Here is a 25,732-nt window from a genome sequence, read left to right on the forward strand (position 1 = left end):
CTGATAAAGAGGATGAGCCAAAAGCAACTTGAGGATCCCTGGTAATTTACAAAGTGAGGACGATACTTCAAAAAAGTTGGCAATGAGTTGTCATTGGTACTCAGTAATGTGTTGTAATATAGTGTATTTCTTGCACAGTTATACAGTAGCAATATGACTGTTTTTAACCTCAAAAAAGAAAGTCCAGTATTTGGATTGCCAAACTACTGCCATCTCCACAATAAGAATGCCCACCCCTGAGGCCTCTAGCTCTTAGAAGCTCAGTCCTTCCAGACAGGTTGTTAAGCAAATAAAACAAAAAATGCTTTCTGCTTGTGCCCTCGTTTTAGAATAGAAAGATCTACTTGGACATCATCCACACGTATATGGAAGTGCATGCAACAGTTTATGGCTCCAGCACAAAGAATATTCCCAGTTACGTGAAAAACCACGGCATACTCAGTGGACGGGACCTGCAATTTCTTCTCCGAGAAACCAAGGTGAGTTTTCAGTAGATTTGTAAACATTGACCAGGGTTGCTCTTTACAGGTTTGTTTCCCTTGGCATTAAAAATGGGATCATAATCTTTCTTGTTTTCTTTCTAACAATGCAATAGCTCTTTAGGCCTTGATTGGGCAGTAGTTTCCTAGCAGCTGTCACTAAAAAAAAATTAGTGAATAGGGAAAGGGGGTTGCTACTGTTTGTTAATTGATTTTGGCAAAAAAAAAAAAATGTGCAATTAAAATTTTTTTTCAAAAATTGTATTTGCACAATTCCTGAATTAACTAAAAATAAGTGGGGGAGGTCAGGAAACTTTATAATAAAAAAAAAAAATTTACAGAGCATCTTCTCTGTGCTAGGCAACAAGCCAGGGGCTGGGAGTAGGGCCAGACATGGGAAAGGTAAGGCTCTATCTTGAAGGATAGACCTTCTGCTAGAATAGGAGCCTCTTCACAGTAAGCCAGGGTTAATGAACTCTCCACTCTGTTACCTCTGTTCAAGGAATCAAATTGGGTCCCTAACCAGCTTTTCCTCATACCTCCTCATTTAGCAAGTATGTCCTGGACACCAGGAAAAAAAAAAAAAAAAAAAAAAAGAGGTTCATATGGGAGAAAAATCCCTGCTGGCTCAGGGAGCGGAGAAATCATTATGACAGATATAAGAGATTGCTGGGGTATGGATACACCTACTATTGAACCATATAAAGAGTCAGCATCAGGTAGCCAAGGTGCCAATGGCATATTCAGGAGAGAACTAGAAAGCAACCTATCTAGATTAAGTATTGGAAAATAGTGGAAGGTTAAATACAACAGGAAATAAGGGCCAATGGTCACAGAAAGAGGCACAGTGCAGACACTGCACATAGATAGTTGGGGAGCCACTGAGTGTTATTGTACTACACTAGAGCATAATGGCCTGGGGCTTTGTGGGCTATGTCCTTTCTATATTCCTGCATTAAAGTAACACATGAAGTTAGGTGACTTATGAATAACAGAGTTGGCCTTGAAAGCCCTTTAATGTATTTGATATGCTTTCTTGTATTTACTAATAAGTTTTTTTTTATGAATTTTGTATATACTTATTGAACAACTACTATATACCAGGCATTGTGCAAGGAATGCAGCAGTGAACAAAACCAGCAGATCCCTCCACTAGTGTTTTCTAAAGCATAGAGTTTATTATCACGGGTGGATTTCTTAACTCTGGTCCTTGGCTCACTTTGTTTTTAATTCAAGATAGGGCAGAGAGGTTGAACAAATGAACTTTTGTAGCATGTTAGCCATCGCTGATCTTATTTAGAAGGTACATTCATATGTGCTATCCTCTTGGAATCTCACAACAGCCTTAAGAGGTAGACAGTGCTAGTAGGGTTGTTAACTCTGGTGAGCTGGACATGCCTATGGTAAATTGAGGTCAAGTTGTGGAGTTCACTCTAATTCGTGATTGTTTTAATTGCAAATTAAATCTCTGCTAGGCTGTTGATGAACCAGCCTCATAAACACCCAAACTCAATGGAAACCGACCTATCAAAGAGTATCTATCTCCTCTGCTTCGGTTTCTCCATCTGCAAATATATTTGATCCTTTCAACCTTCAAGTTATTTGTGCAATAGCATGAACAAAATATTCTGTCAGTTCTTTAACTCCTTGGCCAAAGATCTGTTTTGTTTTAATGAAGATTTTATTTCCTTGTAAGGTCACCTGTAATCAGATGATTATTTGAAGCCCTCCAGGAATGACGTGTGTCCCCAGTTTTACCATTTGCTTCCCGTCACCGCCTGTCTTAGGTTGATATTTTAGAATCATCAGGATGTCCGGGCCCTTTAACAGCAATGCTATTTTTTGCTATTTGCCTCATTTTACTTTTCTCCACATCAGGTTGTGGAAAAAGTTCAATCTCCTTTAAAATAACATTTGGCAGAGCTGGTTTTCAGCAGCATGTCATTACTGTCTCGCACACTTCTATTAACCCAGGCTCGTGAATGTCTTGCTCAGCCTTGCAAATTTTAAAAGAACCCTTACTTACTTACCATCCACTTACCCTGTCATAGAATAGGAAATAGGCCAAAACTGAGGTCCCTAATGTCCAGGAGAGAACAAGAAGAGGCCCATAAAACCCAGCCACGATGTCAGAGTGGCCTACAGCCAAGGAGGGCAGCTTGAATTTTAGCATGAGGGACATGTATTCATCCTTGGAAAAAAGGGTACCTTCTGAGCATGTCCCTGAGCCCATTACACAGTGCCTGCTTATCTGGCAAGAATATATTAAAATACTCCAAGTGGAACTATGGCTCAAACAGTTAGCAAATAGGATGAGGCTAAGGCAGTGTATCACTGAGATTCTCCTCACACCCAGGACACACCCTCACGCACTAAAATGAATGGATCTTGGCCTTTGCAGTAGTGACACGGAAGGCTGGTCAGCCTTTGCATTTATAACCCTTTCTGCTTCCAACTCCTTCCTCTGTGTCTCTGAGCAATTTAAAAGTGATTTATTCCAATCCACATTGGAAGTGGAGACCTGGAGCTGCTGAGGACTGCGGAATAAAGAAGATTCACAAGCTCTTCAGCCTCATTACTGGAGAGGGAACAAGCCTCAGCTCCTCGAGAGGTCTGAAGGAATGATTGATGTTTAATCAGCTCCAGACTCATTATTTTTTCTTTATGAGCCCTCTTTGAATCTCTGCACCAAGCCCAGGAAACCCTCTGCTCAGCAGAATTTGTCCTGGCATGCCATTAGGGGCCCAGGCATCTCCAGCAGACTCTTGCTTCAGGGAATCTGGAAAGACAGGAGGAATTAATGAAACACTGAAAGAGCTGAAAATCTAGAGAAAATGATAAAAATTTGGATGAATGAATTATCTATCAAAGGACCACAGAGAAGTCATTCTGTCCAGCAAACTCCAAGAGATCAGTTGAGGTCAGCAAATCAGGATTCGCTAGAGTGGCATGTTTTTAATTTTGACTTAAATCTCCATCTCTTGTAATATATTTTCTTTCTTCACCTTCCTGATGGTAACCTCTTCATGTCCACCTTCCTCTTCTTGCTTTGGGAAGCTTCCTATTACATTTGTGATATCAAATAGGGCATTCACATTCAACACTGGGATGCAAGGATGTCTGCAGTTCTGACGTAGGAGCCAGACAAGGTACCTTCCTTTCTGCAGTCAGAACAACTCTGACTGTGGCCTGCCAGGCGAAGCTGCTACTAGTGCTCATGCTAGAGCTGTACCCTTCTCTACCCAGACTTTATTCCTTTCCCCCTCCAAGCCTTGGGTAGACCATGGTGATCCTGGTTCCCCACACCATGCCAGCTCACATAGAGGCCTGGACAGATTTGGCAAACGGGCTGCCACATCCTATCCTGTCTTCATGCCTGACTCCCCACCCTCTGCCAAACAGACATTCATTCAGCTATGGCTTTTCTTACACAGCTTGGATGGGTTTTGAAACCTCTCTCAGAATCAGGACTTGAGGTTCCACTACCACTGGAACCAGGCCATCATGCAGCACCATGAACTTTGCACCAGAGGTTTTGCTTGTTCTCTTTGTGGGTATATTCCCAGTGCCTACAAGAACACCTGGCTTATAGAAGGTACTGGATACAGGCTAAATATCCCTCATCCAAAATGTTGCAATCCAAAACTTTTTGGGTGCCGACATGATGCCAGAAGCAAAACTCCCACACAACTAAACCCCAACTACTGATGCTAGCCCATGATGTGCAGTTGTGTGACACTGTAGCGGGATATGAACTTGGGCCACTACTTAGTAAATGTTTATAGAGTGCCAAGTTTTGGAATATTGAATATTTCTATGAAATATCTCACATAATCCTCACAGCAACCCCATGAGATAAAACAATGTTGCTATTCCCATTTTGCACTTGAGAAGGTCCCAACCCTGGAGAAAATAGATTATACATGAGCCTCAGAGAATCCACAGACAGGCAACTTGTCACAGTTATGGAAGTAGGAAATGACGGTGTCAGGACTTGAACCCTGGTCTCCTTGACTCCCAAGCTTGTACTGTTAATTGCTACTTTGTGTCATGATCAATTTATTGGGTAAACCAAGGTTACTTCATTGCTCAACTCCCTCCTGAGCCACCTCAGCGCGGCTAATTAATGATCATCAGAAAAGCGTATGTTGAGTATACCTGATTTTGGATTATTCTTGATGTTCCCCATCAAAAGTGACTAGAACTGGGCTGGGAGTATAGCACAGTGGTAGAGCCCTTGCCTAGGAGGCTGACACTCTGACTTCCATCCTCAGCACCACCACCCAAAAAAAGAAAGTGACTAAAACTGACCAAAACCATGCAGTTATCATAAGAACTGCCTTTGTCCGTGTTTGAAGGAATCTTTGTTAAGTGCCCCCACTTACGGGTTTGAAATAATTCCATTCCTCCTTTCACACAGAGGAAAATTCTGAGAGGAATAATTTTGCTGGTCTCTGTGTTGGAATGTTTCAACCCTATGCTGTGAAGAAAGCGTATGGTGCTTCATCTGCCCTCTTTCTCTTAGCATTAGTTCACAATTTAATTTTAGAGCATGTCATCCCTCTGTTTAGGAACACTCACTGAGGGGGTTGGAGTTGCAGCCATGGAGATGTTCTGTCACCTGAAATATCCTTGTTAGATTCTGGGCTTCTGAGGGCCAGATGCAGTTTAAATAAAATATGGACAGTTTTCTCCTGAGAAGGTTATCCCCAGTGCTTGAATGCTATCCTACTTCTGTCTCTTTCATCCATGCTAAGGAAGTCTGCAAGTAGGTGCAAGGACCGGGGAGTGGAGATTAGGGCCAAAACAATTTGTTACAGTTAAGGTACTGGTTTGTGGCAAGGGCCATAAGCATGCAGAAGTTTCCAGCTAGAAGTGGTGAATTTTCTGTGCCTATCCTGTTGTCATTCAACTCTCAGATGTGCTGTTTGACCTTAATATATCTGCTCCATCATAATGTCACAAGTAATGAGTAGACAGGAAGCAAGGAAATACTTGCTTATTGACAGAAGTGACAGAAAACTATTATTTGGTGTTTCCAAATCATGCATTTTCTTCAGTCTTAATTAGTGTGACAGGAAAACCCATTGCCAAGAAATTATGTGGTATTTGCTCAAGCTTCCTTCTAAATAGGCTTGGGAGAGGTAGCCCAAAGTGTTTATTTTCTTCGTACTGAGATATTCTGGTGCCAGCAGGGCAGAAGAGTTGGTGCAAATTGTTATTCAGATATAATTAAACCTAGGTCATATTCAAGTCCATTAAGCAACAGCCTCAAATCCTTTTAATTAATAGGTTCAGATTGGTTGATCTGAAGGAGCTAATTAAATTTTTCTCCAAGATTTTCCATTGAAATAGACAAGCATTGTGCTTCTTCCATTTCCTCCAAAGTTGTTATTGACAGTTTAGAGTTGATAAGGGTATTGGCACTTCATGGCAGGCCCCAGTTTCCAAAGGTCAGTAACTACTGTGGGTGCTGGGTCTCTGACTAAACCCATGAAAACCTAGTCTGCATCTTTTAGTACCTCTTTTAATCAAAAAGGCCCAGATGTTCTGTGCTGTGCTCTGCCCAATCATGGCCTGATGGAGGTCATCTGTTTTTTCCTGGAGAGTTTTGGCACATCCTTCCTAAAGTGTGATAGGAAGAGGGGATCACAGAAGTCAAAAGCCTTAAGGATGGAAACCCTGGATTCTTCATGCTCAATAAGGCCTCTTTCCAGCAGAAACGTCTCAATGATTGCTCATTTAAAACAGCTGCATGGGGTTGGGGAGCTGAGGAGAGAGCCTGGGGAATGTCCTGGAGCACTAGTACATCCCAATATTTATTTGCATTTCTTCTGCTGTGAGGCCTCTTCCACCTCTGGGCCACAGTGCCGGGCCACACTCTGTATTCAACAGTTCTCTCTGAGAATCTGACTTTTGTTCACCAAGAATGAGATCCAGAGCAGGAGAGTGGAATAGAGATTTCCCTCTATTCTGCAGCTTCCAGGCCCTCACCCTCACCCCATGACCTCCAGAGACTCTTCCTTCCAAGGGGAAATGACACAGCCAGTGGTAGGAGTTCTGCAGGCCTCCTGAACCTTCTGTTCACCCCACCTCCCTCCCTCCCTTGTGGATGTCCCTGGATGTGTGGTCTCAAGGTTTACAGAAAATGAAAGGTTATTTCTTCATCAAAAAACAGAAAGGTTAAGTGCCCTGTCTATACGAAAGTTAATAGGATAGGGAGTTTCTTCAGAAAACCTGAAACTTTAGGTGTTTTGCTCCAAAAGTCCTTAGGGAGCTGCATGATTCTCCAATGTCACATGTGGACTGCGCTCTGTGCAGCCCTTGTGTTGAGGGCCAGACATATGCATCCTTTGTCTTCCAGGAATGCACAGGGAATCCAGCAGCTTGGACCCGGTGCTTTCCAGCAGAAACATCTCAATGATTGCTCATTTAAAACAGCTGCATGGGGTTGGGGAGCTGAGGAGAGAGCCTGGGGACAGGAGAACCACACATACAGATAAATCCAGTTCAGCAGACTCCTCCACTCTGAGGACCTTCTGTGGGTGTTTCTCACCATGAAGATGAAAGGAAGCACTGCCCTGGGGCCCACCTGGGCTTTGTCACTTGACATGCCTCTTGGGAACTGGAGAGATTTCAGAATTGACTCTGTGATGTGGGTAGGAAGAACACAGGCCTCACTAAGCTCAGGCTTGGACCCCGCCCGTCACCTACCTCCAGCCCTCCAGCAGTGTGCAGTATTCTCGCATGAACATTATGCAGAGTGAGGCATTTCTCTGAGATATTATCTCATTTTTGGACCCAGGAATCAGATCCACTGAACTGTAGCAGCACGTCCCCTTTGTCACAGTGGCTCCCTGCTGCTGTGGTTGTTCCTAAGACTTTGAGAGAGCGTGTTTCTGCTGCCATCTATTGTCTGCCTTGGGGGAAACATGTGGCTTGCTTGCTGGAGCAGGAAGCATTCATTGCCTTGCAGATTTAGCAACTGAGTACCTTCTCCCCCCACCCAGAGGAAAGTAAAACCAAGATGTTGGTGTCCCCCAGTGAAAACCCCATTATGAAAACCTGTGTTTACTGACCTACCATCGTTTTAAAGCAGTTCCATTTGAACTGTAATCAAACCACCAAGTGACCTTTCTGTCCCTCTGCCCAGCGTCCCTGAAAGGGCCTGTTGTTTGCTGCTTCAATGAAGAAACCTTCTGTTTAGTTAAGCAAGTGTTTTTCCAGTCATGTCTCCTGGTGAGTTACAGAAAGATGATTGTAGGGCCTTGGTTTTTGTTGTTGTTGTTTTTCTTTTAATACTCTAGCCACCTTACAACCCCCCTCCCAACATTTATTTCCTTACTTTTTTTAGCGGAGAAGAATACCGTAAGCTGAGCCACTTCACGAGGGTTTTAAAAGTCCCTGGTGATGTTTCTCAGATCTTGGAACAAGCCCCTTCTTTTTGCCCCACCCCACCCCCTAGGATCTGGGACCCTTCCAGAGTGTCTGAGGCATTCACAGGAATGGACCACAGTGTAGCCCCCTGTGAGCCAAGGAGGCCAGTCCTGACTGATGTGTTTATATATGCATGTTTTTCTGTCTTTCAGTTGTTTGTTGGACTTGGGTTCCCTTATGAGGGCCCAGCTCCCCTGGAGGCTATTGCAAATGGATGTGCTTTTCTGAATCCCAAGTTCAACCCACCCAAAAGCAGCAAAAACACAGACTTTTTCATCGGCAAGCCAACACTGAGAGAGGTAAGCATCTACCAGAATCATTCTATTTTCAATTACAGGAATAATTGGGAGGTAGGATGTAGCTCAGTAATAGAGCACTTGCTCAGGGTCCTGGGATCAATCCCCAGCAACATGGGAGGAAAAAAAGAATAACTATTTACTTAGTGCTAATGTAGGTATAGTCTTTTTGGTATCTATGGAGAATTGGTGCCAGGACCGCCCCCCTTGGCCACCCCCCCCCCAATGCGCGCGCACACACACAGACACCAAAATCTCTGGATCCTCAAGTCCCTTATGTAAAATGGCATAGTATTTGCATAGAATATCCTCTTACATACTTCAAATCATCTCTGGATTACTTATAATTACAATGTAAGTGTTACATAAACAGTAGTTATGCAGTGTTGTTTAAGGGATAATGTTAAGAGGAAAAAGTCTGCCCATTTTCAGGGTACTTGAAGTTTTTTCAAATGTTTTTAAACATTTCTGGATCCAAAGATGCTGAACCAGTGTTATTAACATCATCCAACATGGTTATGTGGGAAGGGAAAAGGTTAGGGAACTGATCCTGGAGCTTAGAGAAACAAATGATTCAGTCACATCACCTCTGTGCCAACTGTCTAATGAACAAGGACATTCTAGCCTTTTGATTGCAGCTGAGCTCTTCTTGTCTGAAGCTAAGCTCTTCTTGTTGGGAGCTTATGATGAGATCAACTGAGTAACAAATTTGTAACATATTTGTGGATAATCAACTCTCCATGAAGAGCTATTGAGAGTTAAAAGTGGGCCATGGATATTCTCCAGGAACCTCAACCGTAAGAGGCAAGACATGTCCCTGGGGACTCAGGTGATATGCCTGGGTTTTTAGCCCACCATCAGCAGGCACCACCCCATGAAGTGGTCCTGCCATTGCTAGAACCATTTGCAGAAGCCTTGCTACAGTTGCCTTCAGAGATCAGCTTGAAAATTCACAATGGATGATGAATCACCACCAAGGAAAGCTGGATTTGATTTGGGGCAATAAACAAGTCATTTGCAGCTAAGTGTGAATGATCAAGCTGGGTGCTTCCATATCTGGCCAGAAAAAGGTGTGTGCAAGAAACTTTAAGAATGATTTTCTTTTTATTTCTATGTAGTTAGTAGGTGATTCTGCAGACTGCTCCCCATCGGTGAAGTTAAAGCAACACCCTTGTCCTTCATGGCTTTCAACAGGGGGATTACACTGATGGACAGTCCTCCCATGACATAACCATGACTTTTTAAAGCATTTATTTTTTCAGTGCTGCTGCTTTGAAACCCTTCTGGGTCACTTTCTCTGAATCTGTCATAACTGTGTAACAAATGTTACATAGTACATAAAATACATTTTTAGTGATGTTTATTAATGAATCAGGAATCCTATCAGTTCATAGACCTGATTATTTTTAAGAGTTCTTTTCTCCAACCCCCTGTATCATTGGTGAAATGGCCAAAGGAGATGGAAAATCAACAAGAACCATAGATTATCTCAAAGAGGTTAACTGTAGCCCAGATAACCTCTGACAAGGGTTAACTGGATGTTTGCTTACTTTTTACCTTTTACTCATATAACTTGAACTCTTCATGGAAGTGGTTTCACTTTGAAAGGTCAGTTCATTCACCAATATTTAGCTCACCTGTGTGCCAGGTGCGAGTGCCGTGGGTGGCACTAGACACAGAGATCAGGAACAATCTTGAAGAGCGTATTTTTTTGGAAAGGCTTAAAAGGCTTTCCCCAACAGGGAGACTAACTTCTCAGTTTAGAAATCTCTGCTACAGCATGTGACTGATTTTGAAACTTGAGGTAGAAAATTGATTTCAGTCATCTCTAGTAGTTTTTGTTTGTTTTTCACAAAAAAGAACTATATATTTAAGGTAAACAACTTGATGTTTGAAATAATAAACACTGCAAAGCGATCACCACAATAAAGCTCATTAACACATCCATCACTATTCATTGATAAGACTGTTCTTCTCCATTGTGTATCATCCATAGGTTTTCCTTTGGCTATAGAAAATCTCAGAAGTTCCTCCTTCTGTCCAAATTGTGTTTTTTTTTTTGGTAATTTCCCCTATTTTAAAACTTTGTGATAAATCATACATAATATAAAACATTTTAGCCATTTATAAGTGTGATTCACTGGCATTAAGTAAATTCACAGTGTTGTGCAACAATCACTACTATCAATCTGTAGCCTTATTCATCATCCAAGCAGAAACTCTGTCCCCTTTGAACGGTAACTCCCCATTCTCCCCTCCTCCTCTCTCCTACTTTATGTCTCTATGAGTTTGCCTACTCTAGGGGCTTGATGGAATCATGTGCTATTGGTTCTTGGGTCTGCCTTATTCACTTTGATGTGATGTTTTCAAGGTTGATCATGTTGTAGCGTGTGTCCGAATCCTTTTTATTTTTTTTAAGGCTAATATTCCATTGCATGTATTTACCATGTTGAACTTATCCTTTCATTTGCTGATGGACATTTGAGCTGTTTCCACTTTTTTCCCCTATTGTGATTAATGCAACTATGAATAGTGGTATACCCCTGTCTGTTTGAGTTCCTGCTAATAACTCTTTTGATTATATGCCTACAAGTAGAATTTTGCAGTTTTTACTGATTTTAAGATAGTCTACAGAGAAGTTGCAAAAATAATATAGCATTGAGTTATACTTTTCATCCAGCTTCATCTACTGGTGACATTTTACAGAACCCTAGTACAATTATCAAAATCAAATAAAATTAACAGCAGTACCCTAGTATTATCTGAACTAAAGACTATATTTGCACTTTGCCATTTTTTCCGCTACAATCGTTTCTGGATCTGATTCAGAATCCCATGTTGCATTTGATTGTCAATTGTCATGTCGCCTTAGTCTCCCAATCTGTAAAAAGCCAGCCTTTCATTGTCACTCATGACCCTCACTGCTTTTAAATAATTCAGATCAGTTGTTTGTATGCTGAGTGTTTCCTCACAACACTGAGAACACTCCAGACACATGGCCAAGTCAGGGGTGTCACGTTACATGGCCCAGATCAACCAGTACGAAGTTATCAAGAAAAGTATGTTCATTGTTTTCTGTCAGTTGCCATCATTTAGTCATTTGCTTTCTGCTGAGGTCGCGGAGGGTTTTCATTCTTTATGCCATAAAGAGAGAACAGACATTGGAACTGCTGCCTGGGATGATGCCACCAGGCCCGAAATGAGATTCCAGTAGAAAGACAGTGTGGACTGCTTTCAATGGTTGCTCAGCGAGTGACCTCAGACAGATGACTCCATCAGTCCTGGGCTCCCACTGGAGGGCTGAGAGGCAGAAGGGCAGTTGACAGATGTTTAATGCATCCCTACAGAGTCCATGGTACTATTTGCTGCGTTAAGGGAATTCAGCAGGACACATTTTCTGTTTTCAGACCTCTAGATCTGATCTGGAAGATTGATAAGACAGCTGCATAATCAGTGGGAGTGCATAAGAAATAGGGAGATGGCTTAAGGAGGGGAGTTAACTTGGAGTTGTGCCAGGTGGAAGGAGAATGTGCAGGGTTAACTGACAAAGATTGACAGATGGGGCTGGCCTTAAAGAAAGAGGAGAAGAAAGGACTTCAAGCCTGAGAGGGATGAATGTTGATGAACTTGGGGGGGGGGGCAAGAAGGTCAGGTTCCATCTGTAGCTCCCTCCAGCAACACCAGGCAGTTTTGAGAGGGTCTGCCTCCCCTGCTCTTTCAGCTCATAGAAGCTGCCAAATCCTCCTACCTAAACATGCTTTTAATTAGGAAAAAGCTGTCAATAGGTCTACAGATTTCTAAGGGTCAATACCTCTTAGAAATTATCTTTTATTTTCCCCTCAGGAAAGGGGAAATTTTTACAAGTATATATAATTATAAATATATATATACCTGAGTATGTATGATTAGAAAGCTCTCTTTTTGCCTATGTTAATCTTTTATGTCAATCCACAATTCATCCAACATAAATTGGCCCATATCAATTGCCTATGGGTCTCTTTTTTGCCTTCACTTGAAGGGAAAGTCTAGAGTTCTAACTGAGTTTAGCTTTGTTTTTATTTTTGCATTGGGCCAAGTTTTTAAAATACAGTGTATACTCAGAGGGGAAAACATTTCACAATGCCTTAGGTTATACTTGGTTCTTTATACTTTAATATGAATTGGATTTTTATTTTTATCTTTGTATTTGGAAACATATTAGTAGATTCCCAGTCATTATTCTGACATTTTGTAAACTATGAGAAATTATCTGAGTTCAGGGTTTTTTTTGTTTTGTTTTGTTTTGGGTTTTCTTAACCTACCCAATAAAGAGAACCCATGTTCTCCTTGGAGATTTAATAGCTACTCTGAAGTAATGTCTCATATTTAATAAGATTTTCATTACTTTTACAAACTATACTCTAGTAAATTTCCTGATTGATACATGATGAAGTAGCTGAGATCAGATGGTTCTCAATAAATTAGCAAGAAAGAACATAACATTCAAAAGGGGCTAATGAATCACAAAATGCCTCCCTCATAAAATTAAGCAACCCTCAATAAATGTAGATGAATGAAACGATAATGGCTCAGCATTTTGTATTTTCTTACTGCTTAGAGCAACCTTGTAAATATGCAGGGACCTTAAAGAGTAGGGAGGGGTGAGAGACTGCTGGTGATATATAACTTGCTAAATAGTGACATTGATGGCAACTCTAATTTACCCTGATTCCAGCAGAAGGGCTAATTAGTTTGTTCTCTAAGCCACAAAATGAAAATAATTCGACATTTTTTGCTCATCTTCACAAAGGTCTAATAGGGGCATAAATTCAGTCCAAGAAATTTTTTTTTTCTGTTGGCAAGTTTTAAAAGGCTTTTGTTTGTCTTCAGTCATTGACATCCTCTAAATTGTCATGCTCTTTCCTTTTCAAAGCTAATAAGTTGTTGAAGGATCTGGATTTGAGCATTCTGGTTGTTGGGTCTTGGGGTTATAAATCCTCTATACCTCAGAATCCTTATGACTACATAAGAAACCCGATAAGTGATGTATGTGCAGGTGATTACGCAATGCCTGGCCCCACATGGGATTTCACTGATAGGGATTGAATCCAAATATGTGCAGAGGAAAAAACCAGGTGTTTCCAGTTCCATGGAACTGCAAATCATCTGTAGCCTTCCAGTAACCACAGAGCCCAGCATGCAAAAGAGGGAGGCACACATCAGGAGGGTGGAGAGTTGAAAAGGCTAGTGCAGGACCTGACCCAGGGCAGAGAAGCAGGAGCAGAGCAGGAAAAACCTTCCTGGACGTTTCTCACATGATTTCCCTGAGTGATTGGCAGTGAAAACTGCAGCTGGAGCCCAATGACTTGTGGCCCATTTTCCCTGTCCTTAGTCATGCTTTTGCACACCACTGCTGCAGCTGGCTACCAAGACCAGTGACTGAGAGCAAGAGGGAACATCCACTCCTCCAAGTATATCTCTATATCAGAGTCTAAAGAGAAAAGGAAAAAAGAGAGCCAGACCTTTTGCCTCCATAGCAAAGGTCTTAACACTACCAGAGCTAACACCTCCTTTTACGATAAACATGTTATAACATCTTTTTTTCTCCTGAAATGAAAATCTTAAATAATGTAACCTGCCTGTCTACATAATTAAAAAAATATATAGTTTCCTAACTCTAATATGAAGAATAAATAAAAAGAAAATAATTCATAAAAAGTAATACATATTTCAATATTATGTAGCCAAGACCTATCCTAGCAGATATGATCTTTCATTCCCCCTTACCATGAACACTTGTATTTAAAAGGAATAAAACATTCAACTAAGAGTTGTCAGCCTTTTTTGCTTGTAATTGAGATTATGAACAAGGAACTAAATATAAGAGTCTGAACACATATCACATACATATATACATAATTGCCATTAATGTGATAGCTACAAATATAGACCAGTTTTGGGTCATTTTACTGGCAGTTCTGATATCCTGAGTGGCATTGACTTCACTGCCATGATTTTTCCAAAATGGTGACAGCTCATGGGTGAAGTTCCAAATAAAACAGTACAAACATTTCTTGATTTACATGGTAATTATGCTCCTGAGAAATTTATTGTACATTAAAACTGTATCAAAGTGTTAGATGCTATAAATCCACCTGAAAGCCCAGCAGGGTATTTGGAAGTTCTTTGAGCTGGAGGAGGAGATCAGTGGTAAAGAGCATTAACAAGGCCCTGGCTCAATTCCCATCATCAAAAATGATGATGATGATGATGATGATGAAAGTTGAACAATTCCTCCTTGTGCAGGTCTGTCCTAGACCTCACTAGATGTCGTGTATCCCTAGTCCCCACCCACAGGCTAAGTGTAGCACCAGCTCTTATGGTAACTAAGAATATTCTCATAAATGTCTAGAACACTCCTTACACCACTACCTTAAAGGGGTATAAGAATAGAGGTGGCAGCATGATCAAGGGATAAATTTAGCTGTCCTGAAGAATGGATTTTTAAAGAACCCAGAATTGCCAATATACATCTTTGCTTTCTTTGACCACCCTGTTCTTTAAAATAAAACCTCCTTTAGGATAAAAGTGCCATTTCTTGCTTTTCCAATGACAGATTGCTTCTAAAAGTTTCAGGCCTCAATGTTACGCTGATGATTATTCCTCAAACCCTGAAGATTCTGTTTTATTTTGATGGGATCACTTCTGTTTCTATCACCTTTTGTATGCACCATTACTCATCTTCTTGGGACTGTTGCAGCCTTGATTTTTATTGCAATTTTTTATGCTTACCTGTCTGTCCTAGCCAAGAAAATAGATACTGGTTTGACAGAGGTTATTTTCAGGGGTGAGTATGGATGAGCTATGCTTATTTTGGTTGAGCAAAAATGTTCATTAGGAATTAAAGCCACCTATAAGGGCTGGGAGTGTAGCTTGGTGGTAGAGTACCTGCCTAACATGTACAAGGTCCCAGGTTCAATCCCTAGCACACCCACACACCCCACCTAAAACAGCCACCTTGTCACCAGATTGTGACATTCTCTTATTTCCAAGAGGGATTCAAGATGTGCAGCCATCACTATTTGTTTCTGAACTGCTATGTTTGCACAGGAGGTTTCAGTTGATGAGGGAGAGGATGAGTGTCTTGTTACCTGCGCAAGTACAACTCAGTGCAGTAAAATGTACAACACTTCATCTAGCCCAGAAGATTTTTTTTTAAAAAATCAGTGTGAAACTGAGGTGTTCTGTTTTCTCTTTTCCAGCTGACATCCCAGCATCCGTATGCTGAAGTTTTCATTGGCCGGCCGCATGTTTGGACTGTCAATCTCAACAATCAGGAGGAAGTCGAGGATGCAGTGAAAGCGATTTTGAATCAGAAGGTTGTTTCTTTAATTCCATTTCCCCCCATTTGTGATGTGACCTGATGTGTGGAAAGCATCACAGTCCCTTGGATTCAGTCAGTGGCATTTTCCCACAGTAGCTGGAGTTAGAAGAGTAGCCAGTCTGTAGGACTTAGCCTGGGGATTTCATGGATGTTGTGTGACATGGAAAGCAGAGCCAGTGTCCAGATGTGGCCATGGATTCTACTGAACTGTCATGGCTCCTGTGTTCCAGGCACAGAAGGAGGGGCTTGAACTATGCTAGCTTCCAAGATCTACTTATGTCACTCTTAGAGATCTGAAAAGATGGGCCTGCTTCTTTTACCTTACCCACAAAAGAGGGGAGGGGGAGATGGGGAAGAAATCGTGAAAGAAGTGTTTTTGCATAATATCTGTTTATTTGTTTTTTCTACCAAAATATTAGGTAGGCTCTTGTAAAGTAACTTACTTTTCTGGACTCTTCTCATCAATTCAGTAGACATTTATTAAGCACTTACTGTCTGTGAGAACCGTCTGAGTCACTCTGGGAGGGGGAGGGGTGCTTTGTTCCATAACCACAGGTGAGGCTGTCTCACCACCTGTGGGAGTTGACCGCCCACCTGGGATGAGTTCAGTTGTCCTGATCCTGCAGTTAACTGTCTCAGGTACACACTGCCCCTGTGCTTCTCCTATCAGAGCACTCTTCACACTTGGTTGTGATGTTTAAGAGAATCATGCAGGTGTGCTGTGAGGGTGGGCTGGACTTACACACTTTGGGTTTGGCTTCCAGTGACTAGTAGAGTTCCCTCCTCTGTAATGTAGAGCTAATATTACATACTTGACTGGTAACCTGAGTGGACTAAATGAGATCACATATACAAAGTGCTTGAATACAATGTCTACCACATAGGAAGTGTTTAGCCACTATGAAGTGTTTCTTATTTCTTATAATAGACCATCTGAATTTCTGCTAGACTATAAGCAACATGAAAGCAGCACATATATGTCTGCCTGCTATATTGCTAGTATTCAGCACTGTGATTTACCTGGATCAGAGGGAGGAGTTGATGTTAGCAAACAAACACATGCTTAACAGCGCAGATAATGGTCAGTGCCAAAATCAACATGCAGAAGATCTAGGGATGGGAGCAGGAGTGGGGGGCGCTTCTGGTGAATGTTGCATTCTGAGTTGTCTTTTGAGTAGGAATTTTCAAAGCAAAACTGTGAATGGCATGGATAAGGCATGGGTTCAGTGGAAGGGGAAGATCCGAGAAGGGCATATATCCTGGATGAATGGCCAGTTTACCTCTTTGAAGCAACATCGTTCCCCTTTGGGAAATAGTTGGTGGCCCACTAACCTGCCAATTTCAGTTAATTGAGAGCATCTCCAGGGGAGCAAGGGCACTCTGATGTGCTATCCATATTCTGTCCCCTTGAAGATGGTCTGGGTATTGGGCTTTGGTGTAGCTGTCAGCTTCCCAATGGTCACATGTGTAGTCCCAAACCCAGTTTCAACAATTGTAGGCAGAAGTCCCCCAATCTCAAGTTATCCCAGTTGATAGAAGTTCCTAGTGAAGTGTAGTCCTACTGGGCTGCCTGAAAATATCTGCCCCACACCTAAAGTTTTACCATCAGGGAGTCATCCTTAGGAGATTTAAGGATCTTCCTTCCTATGTCCCAGAATTACTTGTGTATTAGTTATCTAGGGCTGGTGTGACATAGTACCACAATTTGATGGCTTGAACAACAGAAATGTAGTCTCTCAGTTTTAAAGGCCTGAAGTCTGAAATCAGATGTCAGCAGAGGATCATGCACCCTGTGAAGTATATAGTAGTTCTACTGGACTATATAGTAGTTCCTTATATCTGAAATTTTACTTTCTATGATGTCAGTGACCTATAGTCATCCATGTTACAAAAATATTAAATGGAAATTTCCAGAAAAAAGTCATATATTTTAAATTGCATACCATTCTGAATAATATGAGGAGATCTCATGCCATCTTTCTCCATCCCACTGAGGACATGAATCAGACTTTTGTCCAGTGTATCCATGCTATATACACTATCCACCCTGGTTTAGTCACTTAGTAGCTATCTGTTATCAGCTCAGCTACTGTGCTATCACAGTGCTTATATAAAAGGTTTCGTACTATCCTCAGTTTTAAGCATCCACAAGGAGTATTAGAATGTATTCCCCATTGATGAGGGGCCTATTGTAATCTTTCTTGCCCCTTCTAAGCTTCTATCAGCCTCAAGCATTACTTGGCTTAAAGCCTCTGAGCTTTATTCTCTGCCTTCATGACAGTGTGGCTTCTCCCTGTGTGTATCTCTGTTTCTCTCTTCTTGTGCTAGATTTGGGTCCGCCCTAAATCAGTGTGACCTCATCTTGACTACATTTACAAAGACCCTATTTCCAAATAAAGTTACATTCACATGTTGAGTGGGACTATTTTCCATTATATAGATGAGAAAATTAAGGCTTAAAAAGATGTTTTGCAAGATCACACTAGTAACTAGTAAAACCTGGAATCAAATTCAAGTCTTTTCACTAGTTTGTTAAGATAATAATTAAAAAAAAAACACAAAATAGAATAAAAGGAAAGTATGGAATAAGGAAAGAGATTAATATAAAAAGTATTGTCATAAAAGTTATTGTTAGAGACGGGTCAGAAATTTGGTAGTATTTTCTCATATGTAATTCCAAGATTTTTAAATTACATGACACCCAAAAAAGAAAAAGAAAACATGACCTTTCATTAAGAGAGGAAACAATCAATACAACCAGAACTTGAGATGGTCGAGATATTGGAATTATGAGATAACAACTTTAAAATTTTATAATAAGCCAGGCAAGGTTATGTACTCCTGTAATCACATCAACTCAGGTGGCTAAGGCAGGAGGATCACAAGTTCAAGGTCAGCCTAGGAAACTTAACAAGACCTTTAATGCTCCACATAAAAAATAAAACGGGCAGGATGTAGCTCAGTGGTAGATCACCCTTAGTTTCCATCTCCAGCACCCACACACACACAAAAGTTCTATGATAAATGTGGTGAACAACTTGGGGAAAAAAGTGGACACCATATATGTAAACAGATGGGAAATTTCATCAGAGAGGTGTAAGCTATTTTTTAAGTCAAATGAAAATTCTAGAAAAGAAAAATACAATGTCAGAAATGCATTCCTTCAGTGGCTTCTAAGCAGACTGTATACAGCAGAAGGAGAAAAAAATGAAGTTGGAGACTCGTCAACAGAAATTATTCAAACTGAAACACAGAGAAAGAATGAAATGGAAAAGGGTACATGATATCTTTGGGACAAAATGAAGCAGCATAAGTTAGGTGTAGTTGGAATCTGAGAAAAGGAAGAGACTGGCACAGAAGAAATTTCTGAAAGAGCAGTGGGTAAAAATTTTCCAATTAATGAACGAAGAATTTTCCAATCAACTTACAAATGCTAAGGGCACAGTGAACCCCAACAGCAAAAAATACAAAAAGAAAAGCACATAGTCAAAGGGCAAGAAACAAAAGAAGGAAAAATCTTGAAAGCAGCTAGCTGGAGAAAAACATTATGTTCAGAAGAATGATGATATTAAAGACAGCCAACTACTCATCAGAAACAATGGAAACCGTAAAACAGTTCCTAGGAACTAGAAGATGTACGGGGCTTTTAAATAGGCACTCTTGGGGACACTGTATTTTTAAGTATGGTGGGAAATTTTGAACAGGACAATGACATGACCTAGTTTATATTTGGAATCCTCCAGAGAAAATATAAGATCTCCCTAACTTAAAATCTTATGGCTAGTAAAAGAGGAACCTAGACTTAAACCCTGGTTTTCTGGTACCTTCTAAGACCATCTCTTCATCAGATGATGTCAAGCCACCTGTTTTGTGAGACCATTCAGGCTTTAGCTGATTTCTGAAAGCAGTTCTCAGTAAGATTTGCAAAGGTGAGTGGGTTCCAGTGGACACAGGAAATCTCACAGGAAAGGAGGTCCAGAGGAGAAGATGGGAAGTTCATAGAAATTTTCCAAGCCAGCAGGCCAGTAGCCTGCAAACATCCTGCCTGCGGCCTTAGTTTGATGAGTAACAGGCCTTTTTCCACAAAGAAGGATGACCACAAATGTGCTCTTGTTTCTCTTTTGGGCCCTACTTAGATTTCTCAGGGACTGGGTGTGGTTTCAGCATTCTCTTTCATTCCATACCCCAAAGTGGCCTTCTCTTGTTCCTGAAGATGTATTAGGCAGAAGGCTGTCCCTTCCCTTCAGTCCATGAAACAGCTTCCACTTCTGGGGTGTGCTGTTGCTCTCTGTCCCCTAAGCCCAGGGTCTGGAGAGCTTTCCCATGCAGAGGAGGCTGCACCCATCCACACTGGAATGGCAAGGGGGACTCCCTGGCAGTGCAGTGGCATAGGAATGCAGTTTCCTTTTTTTTTTTTTTTTTTTTTGCTTTTCCTTTGTAGGAAAACTGTCTGGCTTCATATCCTTTAAAACAGTGAATTGGCCCCAGAGCAATGAATGAGTCAGCATCCCTTTGGTTAAATTGGGCGTGACTGGGAGAATGGGAAGAGCCATTTTCTGTATTTACTGCATTGAATCTTTTGAATTCATTAATTTATGTGTTCTAATGGATGCCCTTTGGAATATATTGTCAGAATGGCCATTGGGTGCTTCCTGCCACAGAAGTAGATCTCTTGGTCTTGTGACAGAAGAACACCAATGTATGTTTAATTCTGAATTCTACTTGTCTACTTGTAAATGAATCCAGATATGCCATGTCCTCTGCTTTAAGTGGTTTCTTTTGGTTCCTATGTATCCTTTGAAAGGAGACATTTCTCTAGGCCTATTACATAAAGCTTCTTGAATCATCCATGAGTTGAGTAAATAAATATCCTTTAAAAGAAAATAAAATTTCACATTTCATATGAAGAGCTATATCTAGGTCAGAAATGGCCCTGCTGAGGTGCAGAAGCTTGAAATGGGGACAAACAAGCTGAGAATATGTTCTTCAAAGTAGGTTGAGCTCTTTAGAGATGAGGAAGGTGACCTCTCTGTTCTTGTGGAAGAGTGTCCATGATCTTACAGAGGCTCAGCCTCTCCTGACAATCCAGACAGATGTGGACAGGTATGGCTGAGATCCAACCTGTGTGATGAAACTGGCATCCAGTTGTCTATAAACACACTACTGGCATTTAATTGTGTATTAAATAAAGATATGTTATAATTTTTTATAAATCATGGCTTAAGATTTTAAATATAACATAAACTTAGAGAAAAGGGGAGAGGATGTCCCGAGACCAACTACGTGGCTGCCCACTAAGGAATGTCCTCTGTCCATTGTCCCACGTTTAGCAAGCCTCAGGTCTTAGATACTTTGTCCTGTTCTCTACCCCAGAGATCTGAGGTAGGTAAGTGTAGACTCAAGAGGAAGAGGTGAAGGTACTCCTTCCCACCCAGAGACCCCCAGGGCTCTGTGAAGGCTGGTGATTTTCTCCAAAGTGAATTTCCCATCTCAGATTGGTGTGCTGCTGAAGATGCAGACCTCAGCGTCCTAGCAAACATTGTGCAGTGGAGATCCAGACACACCTAACTTCCCCTTTCCTCCAGGGTCAGTGTAGATTGGAATGCCTCCCCCACAACAGTGAGCACCTCCCAGGGTTTTCTGCCCCCCTCGAAGTTCAGGCAGCTCAGTTTAGAAATCTCAAGGCTTTTGGTGACATCAGTGAGTCTTTCCTGCATCCTCTCACCAATGTCCACAGTCCTGAGCTGCAGCTTCCTCTGCCTTTACACATCAAATCTCACTCACTCCACCTGTAACAGCTGCCATCTCTCCTCACTCCCAAGCCTTGGCTCTCTGGACTCATAAACATAGTCTGCTTTGCCCTCGGACCTCCCAGAGTCCCTCTTTAGGGCCTTATATCACTTAGTTTTGTACCTTGAATTCCTTGCATATGTGCTGACCTCATCTAAGAGTGTAACCCAGTTTTCCAGTCACCGTTGTGGGTCTATAAATAACTCATTGTGTGGTTTCCTCAAAGCAGTGTAACCTTGTCTTCATTCAACAGATTCATGCTAAGAGCCTACCTGTCCCACACTGTGTGCACACAGGGATGCAGATGACACAGCCATAACTTTACCCCAGGGGGCTTACCTGCTAGCAAGTGGTAATCTCCACCTTCCGTCGAGTGTCGAGTGCCTACTGTGTGCTAAACACTAACCTTAGTGCCTTTCCCTTTTTATAGTCTTCACTGTAGCTTAAAAAAATTTTCTTGCCACTGCTTCATTCATGTGTTATCTAAGACTTGTGGGTGGTAGACAGTCTGCTCAGGGACTGCACCTAGGGCAGACAGGGTAAGTTGGGAAACTGGTGACTTCCAGCCTCTCCCAAGGCTGCCTGCAGGCATTGACACTCATGCATTGGGCGGGTTCTAGGAGAGCTGGTAAGTGGTGCGTGTGGTGTGTTCTCATTCATGGAGCCTTGTTCTGTTTCCGCAGATTGAGCCATACATGCCCTACGAATTTACATGTGAGGGGATGTTGCAGCGAATCAATGCATTCATCGAAAAACAAGTAAGTCTTGTCAAAGAGTCCATCTTTCCTTGCTTCCCATTCCCTCATCAGGTTCTCATCAACAGTTGTGAGCTCACAATATTTCTGTGGTTATTTGCCTGCTTTGGAAGTCTCCAGAATCTGGATAATGCCTTGTTGGAATTCTAAATGCAGCACCATCAGGGTCACCCAAGGGAGCAGTCTTTCATTGGGGGATGTTCTTGGTGACAGTGGAAGGTCACATGGACACTGATAGCAGGGGAGATGGGATGATCAGCTCAGAGTTTTCCCTGACCAGCAGGGCTTGTGCAGTAAGTGGGCTCTGGGGGCATCACAAGGACTTAGGAGGGGTAGACAGACAGCTGTCTGTCCTGCCTTCGTTTCCCACCCCCCAAGAAAGACAAGGACTGAAACTGGTTTCTAAGCTTTCTTTTAATAGCATGTGCTCAGTAATTCTAAGCATTTTAGGACTTTTTAGTGGTTTTTCAAATATCTCTTCACACAAGACCCCTTTCAAACGAATCCTAGGTATATAAAACAGATAAAAGAAGGACTTCAACTCCAAAGTAGGGGAGAGTGCACACAGTTCCACCACCCCCAACAGGGCTTGGAAACTACAGCTTGTGTCCTTAGAAGTGAAGGCCATGAGTGTCACTACCTTCCTTTTATAATGTTTTAATTCCTTGGGCTTCAAAAGCAACCCAGAGCTAGAAATAGACAGACTTGGAACCCCTGTGGGTAGGAGAATCTGAACTCCTTGACCAGATTTCAAATATAAGGAGCTCCCTTTAAAGGGCAGGGCAGAGTGGTCTAGGCTGTAAAGGATCTTTACCCATTGGGGGACCAACAGAGCCAACTGAAAATAGAAACCGTGAGTTGAAAATTTAAGTAGGCAATAGACTGAAGGCCCAGCGGGAGTTTCAAAAGGAAGGGTTGGTGGTTTGAGGAAAGTAAGGCAGTGGACGGTGGCCGGCAGCTGGGTGCTGCTGTTGGCAAGAGCACCATGGCACATCGGCTTCAGGATGGCCTGTCTGATCATCTCAGGTTTTGAGAGCTGCAAAAGGATGTGCCCTCCAGCCCAGCCGCTAGGTTCAGCTCTTAGCACCATGAGTCTGTGGTTATATGAGTTAAACAGACATTACTCAGCTTCTCTGTGCCTTCTTCCCTCAGTAACATAAGAATAATAAGAGGACCTTATTGAGCTAATGGGAAGATCACACAAGCTAATACACAGAAAGTGTTTGGAACAGGGCCTTGCACATAGTGCTCCATAAATGTAACCTAGTATTGTTATTGAACATGTTATGCTATATTACAGTATATTAAATTATGTGATAACACATTAATAATTGTATATCTCATACATTACTTCACAGGCTTTTCCAGGAGAGCGTAACATTGGACTCATCATCTCATTCAGTCTGTACATGACTACAGAATGGTGGCATTATCATAACTAACTGCCATGTATACACAGATGCTATGCCAACACATGAAACACGTCACAGTACCCTACACCCCCCCTCCCCCCCGCCCAATCTGTGGTTTCACTTTCCAAGGTTTTGATTACCCACAGTCAACCACAACCCAAAAATACCAAGTGGAAAATACCAGTACAGTGAGATATTTTGAGAGACAGAAATACTAAGACCATATTCACATAACTTCTTTTACAGTGCATCGTTATTGTTGTTTTAATTTTAGTTAATCTCTTGCTACGCCTAATTTATAAATTAACCTTTATCATAGGAGAAAAGATATATAGGATTTGGTACTCTCTACAGTTTCAGACATCCAGTTGGGGTTCAGAACGTGTCCCTGAGGATAAGGGAGAACTACTTACTGGGTAACATCTCATTTAATCTTCACAGTAGTCCCAGGAGGTGGCAATAATAACTCCCTTCTCTGCGTAATGGGAACCGGGATTCTCAGGCATGAGGCTCACAGGTGGAGCAATCAAGATTCAATACATTATGATGTGGGGCTAAGTCTGCACTGGAAGCATTTGCTAGGGACTCAGGAGGTAGCAGGTGTCCCTAAGCTCAGCTTCTCACATTCTCCCTGGTGGACCTCCCTGAAGGTTTGGAGAGAAGCCACTGACCACTTTTGGCACAGGGTTTTGACACCTCACAGCTGTGCCTACCATACCCTCCCTCTCAGAGGCTCTCTTGAGCTCTGACTCCATTTCTGTGGCTGCTTCTGAAACTCTCTTCCTTTTTTCCTGGTTCTGCCTCCTCTTAGGAGAAAGTCACCAGCAGACATAAATGTCTCTTGGCCAGGTTTATTTGAAGATCTTTACTTCTTTCCTCCCTGAGTCAGCTTATGAATCCAGCCAGTCCTTATGAGGTCTCAGCTCCTCCATTGAGTCTAATACTAGATTTCCGTTTAAGCAGGAAGGTCCCATTTCCCAAACAGACCTTGTTAAGTGCTCCTTAGTGCCAGCTCCTCCTGGCTTGTTCACCTCACAATCTCACGTGCCCAGCACCAGCCTGGTACTAAAATTATAAATATTCTAAAACACTACTAAAATTCTCTTCTGGAAAACATGCTAATGAAACTGCTCCTTCCCATCATTTCTGGATAGAGACTTTTCTACAGGGATATTCTGGCCACAGAAATCCAGAGATAATCTCTTTTTTTACCTGCCTTATTGACTCTCTCATCAACTCTGTGACTACTTGTTTGTACAGCACGCCATGCGCTGTGCAGGCATTCGGGAAGAGAAGTCCGAGGCCTTGGGTGGGTGAGGTTTCATAGAGCCAGTGCACCCCCGCAGGTTAAACTCTGTACAAGTGATGGAACCAGGATGCTTTGTGATCATGCAACTCAGTCCCCAGGGAGGAGAACAGGAGATATGGCAAGAGTAATGGAAGGCTTCTTGTAGGAGATAAGTCCTGAAAAAAAGTGGGAAGGGCCCACCATGTTGAGATGCCAGGGCCTAAAAAAAAAAAAAAAAGGAAATGACAGTGAATTTTAGGATGCATAGGTATGTGTGCTGAAGAGCAGGGTGGCATGGGAGACAAGGCTGGAGGAGGAACAGTGTGAAAAGACCAAGGTTCATCTGGAGGGTCCAGATTTGATTCTGGGATAAGCTAAAGAAAAGATTTACCACAGGGTGAGCAGCAATGATGCTACCAGGAGCTCAGAAAAATCTTTCTAGGAATCTTGTATTTAGGGAATTTCTTGTAAAACATTCTCCCAGTGCTGCTAAATGGGCAATAAAGGAGACTAGTTTGAGTTTATGCCAGGAATTCTATCAGACCCAGAATATTCCCCCAATGCCAGACCAGACCCCATTGGCCCACAGACTGAGTCTCCAGCCTCTCACTATGAGCTCCAGGTCCCAGTTTTGTACAGCTTGGGGCATTGGTTATTTTTACAGCCAGCAGAGTATCTTCAAAGAGCAGCGAGGATGGAGAGAATGTGCCTCTGGTGTAGGTGGAAAAGGCTGCAGCCATAAGCAGGAGCTTCCTGTGTGTGAATCTGGGGGAGCTACAGTGCTTGTTAGGCTGATCTCAGCCTCAGAGTCCTCCCTGTGATCTGCAAGGGGAACACAGGGGCTTTTATCCCAGAACACTTTCAAGGTCGTCCATCATGCTTACCCAAGGTGGCAGGCACCAGAGGAAGCCA

General features: G+C 42.1%; 1 protein-coding gene across 10 annotated transcripts in view; it reads left to right on the forward strand.

Moving 5' to 3' along the window:
- Mgat5 (alpha-1,6-mannosylglycoprotein 6-beta-N-acetylglucosaminyltransferase) overlaps positions 1-25,732 on the forward strand; it is a 331,545-nt gene that overhangs the window by 284,624 nt on the left and 21,189 nt on the right. For all 10 annotated transcript variants that reach the window (XM_046453871.2, XM_046454522.2, XM_058584189.1 and 7 more), the window contains 4 exons: positions 330-479; positions 8,069-8,215; positions 15,454-15,570; positions 22,049-22,123. In XM_046453871.2, coding sequence (XP_046309827.1) covers positions 330-479; positions 8,069-8,215; positions 15,454-15,570; positions 22,049-22,123 — 489 coding nt within the window. The remainder of the gene's footprint in view (positions 1-329; positions 480-8,068; positions 8,216-15,453; positions 15,571-22,048; positions 22,124-25,732) is intronic.

This window comes from Marmota monax, unplaced genomic scaffold (genome assembly GCF_021218885.2).
Source record: "Marmota monax isolate L192 unplaced genomic scaffold, Marmota_monax_Labrador192_F-V1.1 WCK01_AAM20220418_F8-fsc00154, whole genome shotgun sequence".
NCBI classification, from domain to species: Eukaryota; Metazoa; Chordata; class Mammalia; order Rodentia; family Sciuridae; genus Marmota; species Marmota monax.